At 36.6% G+C, this 14,221-nt stretch overlaps 1 protein-coding gene across 6 annotated transcripts in view; it reads right to left on the reverse strand.

Annotated features, from left to right (window-relative positions):
- The window catches only part of LOC136038070 (unconventional myosin-IXAa-like), a 266,020-nt gene that overhangs the window by 179,332 nt on the left and 72,467 nt on the right, over positions 1-14,221 (reverse strand). For all 6 annotated transcript variants that reach the window (XM_065721055.1, XM_065721054.1, XM_065721050.1 and 3 more), the window contains exon 4: positions 2,216-2,748. In XM_065721055.1, coding sequence (XP_065577127.1) covers positions 2,216-2,748 — 533 coding nt within the window. The remainder of the gene's footprint in view (positions 1-2,215; positions 2,749-14,221) is intronic.

Raw genomic sequence — 14,221 nt, forward strand, 5'->3', positions numbered from 1 at the left:
AAACGTTCGTAAGAAATTAAAAGTTTTAGTTGCCTTTTTAAGCAATCAAAAAATTGGAGGGCAACTAGGTCTACTCCTTCGCTCCTTTTTTTCTCAAAATCTTCCGATTAAAACTATGAGAAAGCCATTTAGCCAAAAAAAGATTAATATGCAAATTTCGTTTTAATTATTTACGTGCGGAGAGCCAAGATCAAAACATGCATTAATTCAAAAAGTTCCAGAAATTAAATAAAAAACATGTTTTTTAAACTAAAAGTAAGGAGCGGCATTAAAACTTTTCCTACTCAACGCCCCGCTCTTTAAGCTAGAGTTTTTTACTATTTTAAAAAGTAGAGTTAAGAGAAAGAGGCAAACTTAAGCGTAAAGAGCGGGGCGTTGAGGAGGAAAAGCCCTTTGCATGTACGGAGTAATTTCTGTTCGTTTTAAGTTTTAATGGCGCTCCTTACTTTTAGGTAAAAAAAACTTTTTTTTTATTTAATTTTTAGAATAAAGCAATACTCTTAGGGCGAAAAGTAGTAATTTTATGAAAATTAATATGAACTAAGTAGTTTTGTGAATTTCTGCTTGTTCATGAACGCCATCGTCCAATCCGATTATAGTGGAAGTTTGCAGAAAAGTCTATGCACAGTCCACTAAATTCAGAAATAGTTTTTATTTGACTTAAGATCGTAAAAGTTACCAAAGCCGAAATTAGAGGATATAAAACGGTATATTTTAAATTAATGGCCACATGTGGCAACAGAGAGTTGATGTTTTTAGAGGCACTGTAGTAAATGTCAGGAGTATATAAATTGTATCTATTTGCATCATTGGGCATTTGATAAAGTGATCTGTGCCAAATTTTGTTCAAGATAGACACCCATTTTTATTGTTTTTACCAGTCCTTCCTGTTGATAAAGTGACACTTTCCTCTCGCAGAGATGGATAAGATAGTTCAACTAGTGCGTGACAAAAAATTTGAACACTAGGATTTTATCAGAGAATGCATTAAAAAGTAAAAAAAAAAAGAATTCCTGCCACAAAAAAAGGAATTTTTTAAGAATAAACACGAAAGCGTGGGGAGGTCATTATAAACAACAACAAAGAGAGATTAAAACTCAATGAAAAGACAACAAACAAGACTGCAGCCAGTAGAGTGAAAAGATGAAAGACTAAAACAATGGTGATATTTCGCCTGTATGTAAACTAGGCGTCCTCATCACAAGTGAAACATAGATAGAAAAAAAAAATACTAAACTAAAAACAAATAAAATCACCACCAATATTAATAAAATACAAATGCCGCAACCCATTCACGTGGGGAACATAAGCTATTAGAGTTACCTCGATGAGAAAACTAGAGCAACTAAGTAAAAAAATGTAGCAACTGAAATGAATTTAATTATTCTGTTGTGAAATAATAATCCTCTTGTTAGCTATTCTTGTTGTTCTAGTAGGTAATTTCGTTGCCTGTTTTTTTCCGTTTATTTTTTTTTCCTAAATACATTAATAATTTCTAAAGGGGACAAAAAGAAATAAATATTGCTCATGGCAAAAAAAAAATAGTAGGTATAAAGTTTAATTAGACGTAACATCTCCACATTCAAAGTTGTTGTCAATGCCTATCAACTAGTAGTTACATAAAATATTTTGAAAATTCTTGGTATTTAAACCCGGTATTTGAAATACCGGGTGAAGTGTGTAGAGCTTGCAAGTAGGAAAGGAAGCCACGGTTTCGTGGACTTCATTTTGTTTTTTCTGTATTCCGGTGATCGTCATTAATATAGACTTATAGGTACTGGTTTTGACAATTGTTAACAATCCTTTGATATTAGGAAAGAGAAAATCAACCCTCAAGGCACGCTAAAGAGAACACAAATATTCAGTATCATCTATTTTCAAATACTTTTACACCAAAATATACTATAAAGAAAAAAAAATATGCTGATTTTATCCTATATCCGAAAATTCCAATACCAAATATTTGTAAGACTAAAACTCTAATAAAAAGAAAAAATATGACTAAACATGGAACCAAGGGACAGTCACAACATTGAAAATCGTCCATGAATAGCTACAAAATGCAATGATTGGTTAAAAAAAATAGATGAAGTAGGAGTTAAAAGGCGCACTATAGTGAAAACTCTGTACTGGTCCTCTATGCAGATTCAATGCTTCTACAGTAGTGTGGGACATTCTTAGCAGAAAGAAACGACAAATCAGGGAGTTCTCTTACCTCTAAAACGGGCCCAGCGCTTAATATAGTCTGTTCCACGCCAGATCCATGACTTCCTTTTTGCGAAAGAGCTGTCAAATGGTGTAAAAGAAAGTTTGTCGACTCTGTCTTACCACTTCCAGATTCACCACTAATCACAATACACTGTTGTCTCCTTTCTCTTAGCATAGAGTGGTATGCAGCGTCAGCCACAGCAAAAATATGAGGTGGTAGTTCACCCAACCTCCTGTTTTGATACAATTTCACATATTTTGGGTTATAAATAGGATAAAATTTAAATGGATTAACAGCAATTAGTATTGAGCCAACGTAAGTGTATATATGACCGGCATTAAAACGAGCCTTAAGATTTTCAAGAAGGGTTGTTTCATTCAAATCTGGGAGTTGACACAAATCCGGGTATTCCCGATCCAGAGGCTGGTAGAGGAAACGATGAAGGTAGTCGCGTATGAGTTGCGGATCCGTTGCGTTTTCGGACCATAACGAGTCGTATATTTTTTCTCTAAGATAGAATCGAAATTCTTGGACATCACCTAAAACCAAAAGACAGGATTAAACAACTCAAAAATAATAATAAGCATTAGGCCCATTTATAATGATATTCTAATAATAACGAGCTTTGATCCAGTGTCAATTTGATCCAAACAGATCTATTTTCGCAGAATTATCTACAAATTGAATTTCCTATATTGATTGGCACCAGTCAATCAGAAAATACCATGAAAAATCCGATTGGCCCAAATTAGCGATAGCTAAACCTCGATATTAGCAAAATTTCATTGTGAGAGGGCCAATAACACCATTTTAACGCTTCCATAATTATTGACTTAGGCCTAAGTACACTAAAACCAACAAGGTGAGCTGGCTGTATTGCAGTTAAAGCCAAAATCCGAGTTGATTAGTATTACCCCCCCCCCCTTCGTCGTCGCGCTATCACTCGTTTGCACAACCTGTACAATGCAATCACAAATTGAAGGTGCGAAAAAACATAAACTGGTATTTCTTTAAAATTAATTTTGAGAATACTTTCCATGAAAAAATGAAGGGCCACAATCAAAATTTGAGGCGAGAAATTAAGCCATGTAGTAATTCATACTTAAAATGAACAGAAATTACTGTAAATGAATACTCATGCGGTGGCGCAGAGGGTTTGTTCTCAGCTTGGTAATAGGGGGCCCACTGAACCCGATGTAGCAAAGAGACTGCAGGCCAACGCAAGAATCTGAGGAGTCAAGAAGCGTCATTAATCCGATACAATACAACACTATTATAAATGAATAAAGAAAGTCCAAAACGAGTACATAATAAAATGAATAATCACAGCATACATAAAGATAACAGATACGAAATGGATGAATTCATGAATTCTAAAGCGAACAGAAATTAAAATGTATAATCAAGTTAAACTTAAAACGAACAGAAATTACCACAAAACAACTACTTGTACAAGTAGGGTTATCATCCCCATCAACCCTCTTAAACTAAACGTTTGAGCATTGTCTGCGCTTTACTGAAAACCATTAGTATTTCGAGCACTGTGTTGAAAAAGATGTGCCAAAAGAAAACTGAAAAAATAATGAGTCGAAGCGAAAAGATGACGTCAGTCATCTTTCCCCTTAGGTACAGCTTACTTCAAAAGGTTAGTTAATTTTTTCTTTTACACTAAGGACGGTTTAGCGGATATTTTTGTCGAAATATCTGCTGCAATGCCATTTCTTTTTATTCGCTAGCTTAGAATTAGCTTCGTTTGGCTTGTCTTTTTCTTTATTTATTCATGTTTTTTAGGTGCGACCCTTTTTGCCGTTTTTGAGAGCCCTATTTAGAGGGAGGTCCATGTCCAAAACTAAAATTTCAAAAGTCCTTAAAACAAGAACTTCAAAAAAGTTTGTTGGTCCTTTTCATGTGAAACAAAAAAATTTTGAATTTTTCAATGCGTGAATTTGGACCAAGGACTTTCAGATATATATTACCACCCACCCCCCACCCCCGAAAAAAACATGATCTGGTCCCAGTTTTGCAGACCCAAGCCTTAACCTAAGTTTTTGGTTGTCAATGAGCATCCTCTTCTCCAAGGAATTTAAGAATGTTGTAAAAGTAATCAAGCTGGTGAAAGTTTCAAACCCTTCAGTGAGTGAAAATTCCTTAGGCCTTTCAAACAGTTCGTGGTAACGAACTGTAGTAAGGAGCGACCCGGCTAAATAGTAACCAAAACTCTAAAAAATTGAATTTTGATATCAATAGCTACATCAAAAGAATCGCATTTTAATGCTGATTTTAAATATATAAGTTTCATCAAGTTTAGTCTTACCCATCAAAAGTTACGAGCCTGAGAAAATTTGCATTATTTAAGAAAATAGGGGAAACACCCCCTAAAAGTCGTAGAATCTTAACGAAAATGACACCATCAGATTAAGCATATCAGAGAACCCTACTGTAGAAGTTTCAAGCTCATATCTACAAAAATGTGGAATTTTGTATTTTTTGCCAGATGACAAATCACGGGTGCGTGTTTATTTGTTGTTGTTTTTTCCAGGGGTCATCGTATCGACCAAGTGGTCCTAGAATGTCGCAAGAGGGCTCATTCTAACGGAAATGAAAAGTTCTAGTGCCCTTTTTAAGTGACCAAAAAAATTGGAGGGCATCTAGGTCCCCTCCCACGCTCATTTTTTTCCCAGCGTCAACGGATCAAAATTTTGAGATAGCCATTTTGTTCAGCATAGTCGAAAACCATAATAACTATGTCTTTGGGGATGACTTACTCCCCCACAATCCCTAGGGGAGGGGCTGCAAGTTACAAACTTTGACCAATGTTTAAAAAGTTCTTTGGCCGTTTTTTAACCCTTGTCAAGTCCTGCTTTAGGAAAATTCAATACCCTTCCCCCTCTGCACAAGGATACCCTCAGTCCAGGGACTTCAAGCTGATTGAAAAAAAAAAACAATTTTGGACCTTTATCTGACCATATTTTTTTTGGGGGGGGGGAGGGGGCTTTTCACTGAAAATCTTTTTTGTACAATAGGTTCCTATTAGTCTTACGGCTGTAAGTTTCAAATTGATCAAGGACAGAAATGTTGACCCCTTTCTGGGCCTCGCTACACGCTCCCACAAAACATAAAGAAGAAACGATCAAAAATGGGGGTTTTTGATTTGGCCCCCAAAAACGGGGGCCAAACAAAAATAGCGAAAAAAAACGAAACGAATATTTCGAAAGGACAACCGCCTCTCTTCTTCAGCGCGAGCAAAAAAAAATATTTAAGGAAAGTGCCAAAAATGAGGCAAAAAAAAGCGCGGAGAGCCAATGAGAAAAAGCAAACCATCAAAAACCAATGAATAAAAATATTAAAAGATGAATAAACTTTCAGTTTATCAACTACCTAATACACAAATTTATGAACTACTAGCTGTTAGGGTGGCGCTTCGCGCCACCCCAACACCTAGTTGGTGGGGCGCTTCGCGCCCCCCCAAGCCCCCCCGCGCGCGTAAGTCGTTACGCGCCATATTAGTTACGCGCCATTGTAGTTATGTCCCTGTGTCCCACCTGTGAATATAGATAGATTTATATATGTGTTTCAAACTACGTAAAAATTGCGAATATACAACATTCTTGGCTTTCCCATTGTCTGTCCATATACAAAGCCGTATGTACTAATAATGACGTCATATGCAAACGCTCTTTTTACAAACAAACAAACATGCATACACACAACTCGTTTTTATATAGATAGATAGATAGATAGATACAATACAAATTAACTACGTAAAACTTGTGAATATACAACAGTCTTCGCTGTCCCATTGTCTGTGCGTATAAATAGATTGTCAGGTTTACCGACCCTCAAAGATGCAACATACAATTGTACATTGGTAAAGCAATCTGTATTAAGATCTATACCGCATTTTTCTAGTGATTGCCCTTGAGCTTTGTTGATGGTGGTTGCAAATGCTAATCGAATTGGGAATTGCAATCTTTTAAATTGAAAAAGCAGATCCGTTGGAATCATGGGAATGCGAGGAATAAGAACAGCCTCACCCTCATAAGGCCCTGTCAAGATTGTGGCCTCTATTAGGTTTTCCATTGTTTTTTTTACGGCAAGTCGCGTGCCATTGCAAAGCTTTGGTGGGTTGATATTTCTTAAAAGTATTATTGGTACGCCTATTTTTAGTTGTAGCACGTGTGGTGGAAACCCTGAAGGATCTATGGAATTTAAAAATTCAGATGAATAATTAACCGCTTCATTTGGTTCCAAAATACAAATTAACTGCGTTAAACTTGCGAATATACAACATTCTTCCCTGTCCAATTGTCGCTGCATATAAATAGATTGTCAGGTTTACCGACCCTCGAACATGCAACGTACAATTGTCCATGGGAAAAACAATCAGTATTAAGATCTATACCACATTTTTCTAATGATTGACCTTGAGCTTTGTTAATGGTGATTGCAAATGCTAATCGAATTGGGAATTGCAATCTTTTAAATTGAAAAGGCAGATCCGTTGGAATCATGGGAATGCGAGGAATAAGAACAGCCTCACCCTCAAAAGGCCCTGTCAAGATTGTGGCCTCTATTAGGTTTTCCATTGTTTTTTTTTACGGCAAGTCGAGTGCCATTGCAAAGCTTTGGTGGGTTTATATTTCTTAAAAGTATTAAAACAATATTGTTGATTTCGTGGACGTCTATGTTTTTGGGTGCGAGAATCGCTCTTTCACTTAGCCATTTATTATTTTTATAATTTTTTTAGAATATTCGGAAATACTTTTTCAATCAATTCATTTTTGGACGTCACTAAATTACAGAAATCAGCAGGTAGTTGTATACGTCCTGAAATTGAGTCTACTGGGAGCTTTCCGTTTCCCATTGCCAGCAATTGATCTGAAAATGTTTGACCAGAGTCATCGTTTTGCAATCGGACACGCATATTTGTAGTTAATTTTAATGTTTTTACGTGTGCCCATAAATTAGAATTTTTCAGGCAAGCATTCATTTCGTCTGCAGGAGTTGATTTAGGTATTATAGGTAATGTTTGCCTGAAATCTCCCGCAAGCAATATTAATGTGCTGCCAAAGGGTTTCGACTTCCCTCGCAAATCTTTCAAGCATTGATCCAGAGCCTCGAGCGATTTTTTGTGTGCCATTGTGCACTCATCCCAAATAATAAGTTTGCATTGCTGCAATACTTTACCCATCCCAGATGATTTGGAAATATTGCACGTGGGAGTTTCTGTAGAATGCAAGTTCAGAGGCAATTTCAAAGCGGAATGAGCAGTTCTTCCACCAGGCAGCAATGTTGCGGCTATTCCGGACGACGCAATTGCCAACGCTTTATCATTTTTTGATCGAATTGATGCCAGAATCAGTTTTATCACAAACGTTTTACCAGTACCTCCTGGCGCATCCAAAAAGAAAATTTCTCCAACGTTGTTATCGACACAATGCATTATCGTATCATAAATGTCTTTTTGTTCCGACGTTAACTTGGAAATGTTATTTTGTACATACGACAATAGATCATTCGTACTGTAACTTTGTTCACGATCCAATTCTACACATGTCGAAACAGCAGCGATACGGTTAGGTGAAGGCATTCCCAAATCCTGAAGAGGTTTGTTTGCCATACGTACGCACAAATCTTCTATAACAACTAAAGTGTAGTTATAAATTTCTGATGTAAAATCAAAAGTCATATCTGACGTCTCTAACTGTTTTCGATGGAGTATATCTTCGGACATGACGTCAGTCAACACAGAAACATGACGTCACCTGATCCACAGACAGACACACAGACAGACAACTTATTTTTATATATATAGATTTATCGACAAATCAGATTAAACAGTCAGTTGGGTTAAAGGACTATGTTTGAATTGTATACTTAAAGGATGGAAGTGCACCCGAAGGCACGCAAAGTTACTATGAATTTCTCAATTTTTAATTAGTGTTGATGTTTGTACAATATAGCAGTAAAAACGTTTCCTGTTCTTCCAATTTAAAGTCATCCGTCTATTTATTATTATTTTAGTTTACATGTCCAGTCACATCTCAAGTGACAAATCAATTAGAAATCATAGCGTGTATCACATTTGGTTTTCACTAAAACATTATATATATATATATATATATATATATATATATATATATATATATATATATATATATATATATATATATATATATACGCAAAATTGTGGAGTAAAATTTGCACTTAAATTTCCATACATTGGGATTACCGAAAAAGACATGTTCGAAAACGAAAGATTTTGCCATATCATAGTCTTACAAATTATTAAATGTGATGACAGAATATAAGCATAACTTTCGATGAGAAAAATTGCGAACTAAATATTGAGATGAGGAAAATTGTAAATCTTAAATATTTGTTAAATAAATAATAAAAAAATAACTGAAAGTAAGAAGCGACATTAAAACTTAAAACGGACAGAAATTATTCCGTATAAGAAAGAGGCTGTCCCCTCCTCAACGCCCCACTCTTTACGCTAAAGTTTTTTTTATTGTTTTAACAAGTAGAGGTGTGAGAAAGAGTAAAAAATTAATGTAAAGAGCGGGGCGTTGAGGAGGGAATAATTTCCCTCCTCAAATACGGAATAATTTCTGTTCGTTTTAAGTTTTAACGTCGCTCCTTACTTTCAGTTAAAAAAACTAATTTTTTTATTTAATTTTAGAACGTTTTCGAATTAATGCAGCTTTGATTTTGGTTCACCGTAAATGAATAATTAAAACGAAGTTTACATGTTAATTTTACTTTTTTGGCTAAATGGCTTTCTTAAGGCCGTGATTAAGTGAACTTGAAAACATCGAGCTTCAAAATTGAAGTTAGGTTAGCCTTTTGTCTTTTAATTCTCTAGAGACCGTCCATTGTCAAAACTTCAAATAGGACCAATTATCAAGTCTTGTGAGAGGTTTTGATAGACAGCTTCCTTTGGTGAGATGCTTCAGCCGAGGAATAGTAATATATTTGGCTGCGTCTTGCAAAGCTTGGTTGAAAATGAGCAAAAGAGCACTATCATTCTCAAATACAAAATGCCCATGTATCAAACAATTCGTGGTAACGAACTGTAGTAAGGAGCGACCCGGCTCAAAAGTCTAAAAAATGGAATTTTGGTACCAATAGCTACATCAAAAGAATTACATTTTGATACTGATTTTAAATATATAAGTTTCATCAAGTTTAGTCTTACCCATCAAAAGTTACGAGCCTGAGAAAATTTGCGTTATTTTAGAAAATAGGGGGAAACACCCCCTAAAAGTCATAGAATCTTAACGAAAATCACAGCATCAGATTCAGCGTATCAGAGAACCGTACTGTAGAAGTTTCAAGCTCCTATCTACAAAAATGTGGAATTTTATATTTTTTGCCAGAAGGCAGATCACGGATGCGTGTTTATTTGTTTTTTTTTCCCAGGGGTGATCGTATCGACCCAGTTGTCCTAGAATGTTGCGAGAGGGCTCATTCTAACGGAAATGAAAAGTTCTAGTGCCCTTTTTAAGTAACCCAAAAAATTGGAGGGCACCTAGGCCCCCTCCCACGCTAATTATTTTCCCAAAGTCAGCGGATCAAAATTCTGAGATAGCCATTTTATTCAGCGTAGTCGAAAAACCTTATAACTATGTCTTTGGGGACAACTTACTCCCTCACAGTCCCCGTGGGAGGGGTTACAAGTTCAAAACTTTGACCAGTGCTTACATATAGTGATGGTTATTGGGAAGTGTACAGGCGTTTTCAGGAGGATTTTTTGGTTGGAGGCAGGGGTTGAGAAGAGGGGGATATGCTGGGGGAACTTTCCATCGAGGAATTTGTCATGGGGGAAGAAAATGTCCATGAAGGGAGCGCAGGATTTACTAGCATTACTTAAAAAAACCAATGAAAGTTTTTTTCAGCTGGAAGTAAGCAGCAGTATTAAAACTTAAAACGAACAGAAATTATTACCCATGTGAGGGGCTCACCTCCTCCTAATACCTCGCTCTTTACGCTAAAGTATTTTTAGTAATTTCAACTATTTATTCTGCGGCTTTTGTGATTCAGGGGCCATTCTTAATGAATTGGGACAAAATTCAAGCTTTAGTGTAAAGAGCGAGGTACTGACGAGGGGGCGAACCCCTCATATATGTAATGAAAACATAAGAATACAAAAGTTCTTTACGTAAGCTAATTTATAAGTTACGTATATCTTTTACTTATAAAAAGATTCGTAAAAAATTAAAAGTTCTAGTTGCCTTTTTAATAAACCGAAAATCGGAGTGCAACTAGGCTTCCTCCCCCGCTCTTTTTTTCTCAAAATCATTCGATCAAAATTATGAGAAAGCCATTTAGCCAAAAAAAAAAAATACAAATTTCGTTTTAATTATTCCTCTGCGGAGAGCCAAAATCAAAACATGCATTGATTCAAAAACGTTCAGAAATTAAATAAAAACAAGAGCTAAGAGCTCATATGGCACTTGTGACGAGGTCGGAAGAGCCGAGAGCTCATATGGTACGAGGTCGGAAGAACCAAGAGCTCATTTGGACGAGGTCGGAAGAGCCAAGAGCTCATTTGGCACTTGTGAGAAGGTCAGAACCTAAAGTTAAACTTTATAGCACAAGATCCTTCTAAATATCAAATTTCATTAAGATCTGGTCACCCTTTCGTAAGTTACAAATACCTCAATTTTCAAAATTACCTCCCCCCTCCCAATTCCACCAAAGAGAGCAGATCCGGTCCAGTTATGTCAGTCACGTATCTTAGACAGGTTTCTATTCTTCCCATCCAGTTTCATCCTGATCTCACCGCTTTAAGTATTTTCTAAGATTTCCGGTCCCCCCAACTGTCCCCCCCCCAATTACGTTTGATCCGGTTGAGATTTAAAATAAGATATCAGAGTTACGAGGTCCTTCTAAATATGAAGTTTCATGAAGATCCGATCACTCCTTCGTAAGTTAAAAATACGTTATTTTTCTTATTTTTCAGAATTACCCCCCCCCCCCCCGCAATTGAGCGGATCCGTTCCAATTATGTAAATTACGTATGCAAGACTTTTGCTTATTTTTCCAACCAAGTTTCATCCCAATCCTTCCAATCTAAGGGTTTCCCATCATTTTAGGTCTCCCCACCCCAAACTTCCCCCAATGTCACCAGATCCGGTCAGGATTTAAAATAAGAGCTTTGAGCCACGATATCCTTCTAAAAATCAAATTTCATGGAGATCCAATCACCCATTCGTAAGTTAAAAATACCTCATTTTTTCTAATTTTTCAGAATTAACCCCCCCCCCCCAACTACCCAAAAGAGAGCGGATCCGTTCCGTTTATGTCAATCATCTATCTAGGACTTGTGTTTATTTTTCCCACCATGTTTCATCCCGATCCCTCCACTCTAAGTGTTTTCCAAGTTTTAGGTTTCCCCCTCCCAACTCCCCGCCCCCATCACCAGATCCGGTCGGGATTTAAAATAAGAGCTCTAAGACACGATATCCTTCTAAACATCAAATTTCATTGAGATCCGATCACCCGTTCGTAAGTTGAAAATACCTCATTTTTCTAATTTTTAAGACTTACTCCCCCCCTCCCAACTACCCCAAAGAGAGCAAATAAGTTCCGATTATGTCAATCATGTATCTGGGACTTGCGCTTATTTTTCCCATCAAGTTTCATCCCGATCCCTCTACTCTAAGTGTTTTCCAAGATTTTAGGTTTCCCCCCTCCAACTCCCCCCAATGTCATCAGACCCAGTCGGGATTTAAAATAAGAGCTCTGAGACACAATATCATTCCAAACATCAAATTTCATTAAGATCCAATCACCCGCTCATAAGTTAAAAATACTTCATTTTTTCTATTTTTCCGAATTAACCGGCCCCTTCTCCCCCCCCCCCAGATGGTCAAATCGGGAAAACGACTATTTCTAATTTAATCTGGTCCGGTCCCTGATACGCTTGCCAAATTTCATCGTCCTAGCTTACCTGGAAGTGCCTAAAGTAGCAAAACCGGGACTTTAGGTTTTCCCCCTCCAACTCCCCCCAATGTCATCAGATCCGGTCGGGATTAAAAATAAGAGCTCTAAGACACAATATCATTCCAAACATCAAATTTCATTAAGATCCAAATACCCGCTGATAAGTTAAAAATACTTCATTTTTTCTATTTTTTGCGAATTAACCGGGCCCCCACTCCCCCCCAGATGGTCAAATCGGGAAAACGACTATTTCTAATTTAATCTGGTCCGGTCCCTGATACGCTTGCCAAATTTCATCGTCCTAGCTTACCTGGAAGTGCCTAAAGTAGCAAAACCGGGACCGACAGACAGACCGACAGACAGACCGACAGACAGACCGACAGACAGACCGACAGACCGACAGAATTGGCGACTGCTATATGTCACTTGGTTAATACCAAGTGCCATAAAAACAAGTTTTTTAAATGAAAGTAAGGAGCGACATTAAAACTTAAAACGAACAGAAATTACTCCGTATATGAAAGGGGCTTTTCCTTCTCAACGCCCCGCTCTTTACACTAAAGTTTTTTTTTACTGTTTTTAAATGTAGAGTTAAGAGAAAGAGTCAAACTTTAGCGTAAAGAGCGGGGCGTCGAGAAGGAAAAGCTCCTTTCATATACGGAGTAATTTCTGTTCGTTTTAAGTTTTAATGTCGCTCCTTACTTTCATTTAAAAAACTTGTTTTTTTTTATTTAATATAAAACTGGGACGGCATGCACAGAGTGCATTTGAAAATTTATTGTTTTTTCCACTTTTTTTTCCTAGGAATAGGCTAATTAAAATACCTCAGTTGATTAATTCGAAACTAAACACCAAACTTAGTTGAAAGCTTCCTTCGAGGGTTCTCAGAAAACCAAAGTTTTCTTACGAATTGAATTGAAAAAAAAATAAATGAAAGTAAGGAGTGACATTAAAACTTAAAACGAACAGAAATTACTTCGTACATGAAAGGGACTGCTTCCTCGTGAACACCCCGCTCTTTACGCTAAAGTTTTTTACTGTTTTAAAAATAGAGTTAAGAGAAAGAGTCGGACTTTAGCGTGAAGAGCGGGGCGCTGATGAGGAAGCAGCCCCTTTCATTTTGAAGTAATTTCTGTTCGTTTTATGTTTTAATGTCACTCCTTACTTTAAGTTAAAAAACACTTGTTTTTATTTAATTTAATTTCTGAACGTTTTCGAATCAATGCATGTTTTGATTTATGCTCTCCGCAGACGAATAATTAAAACGAAATTTGCGTATTTATTTATTTTTTTGGCTAAATGGTTTTCTCATAGTTTTGATCGAATGATCTTGAGGAAAAAAAAGAAGCGCGGATGGAGGTCTAGTTGCCCTCCGATTTTTTGGTTACTTAAAAAGGCAACTAGAACTTTTATTTTTTTATGAATGTTTTTATTAGTAAAATTATTAGTAAAAATAAATTTTGTTAGTTAAAGATATACGCAACTTAAAAATTAGCTTACGTAAAGAAACTTCTGTATTCTCATATTTTTATTACATATATGAGGGGGTTCACCCCCTCGTCAGTACCTCACTCTTCACGCTAAAGCTTAAATTTTGTCCCAGTTTCTTAAGAATGACCCCTGAATAACAAAAGCCGTAGAATAAATAGTTGAAATTTCTAAAAATACTTTAGCGTAAAGAGCGAGGTATTAGGAGGAAGAAAGCTCCTCATATGCGTAATAATTTCTGTTCCTTTTAACAGAAATTATTCTGGAATATTTACAGGAATTAATATTTACAGGAAAATAATAACAGGAATATTCTGTTCCTTTCAGTTGAAAAACTTTGTCATATTTATTTTTTCATTGTTTTTTTTAAATAATGCTAGAAAATCCTGCGCTCCCTTCATGGAAATTTTCTTCCCCCATGACAAATTCATCCATGAAAAGTTCCCCCGACATATCCCCCTCTTCTCTACCCCTGCCCCCAACGAAATGAAAACGCCCCAGAAAATATGTAAGCACTGGTCAGGGTTAGTAACTTGTAGCCCCTACCACGGGGACTGTGGGGGAGTAGGTCAT

The sequence above is a fragment of the Artemia franciscana genome, chromosome 17, assembly GCF_032884065.1.
Source record: "Artemia franciscana chromosome 17, ASM3288406v1, whole genome shotgun sequence".
In the NCBI taxonomy this organism is placed as follows: domain Eukaryota; kingdom Metazoa; phylum Arthropoda; class Branchiopoda; order Anostraca; family Artemiidae; genus Artemia; species Artemia franciscana.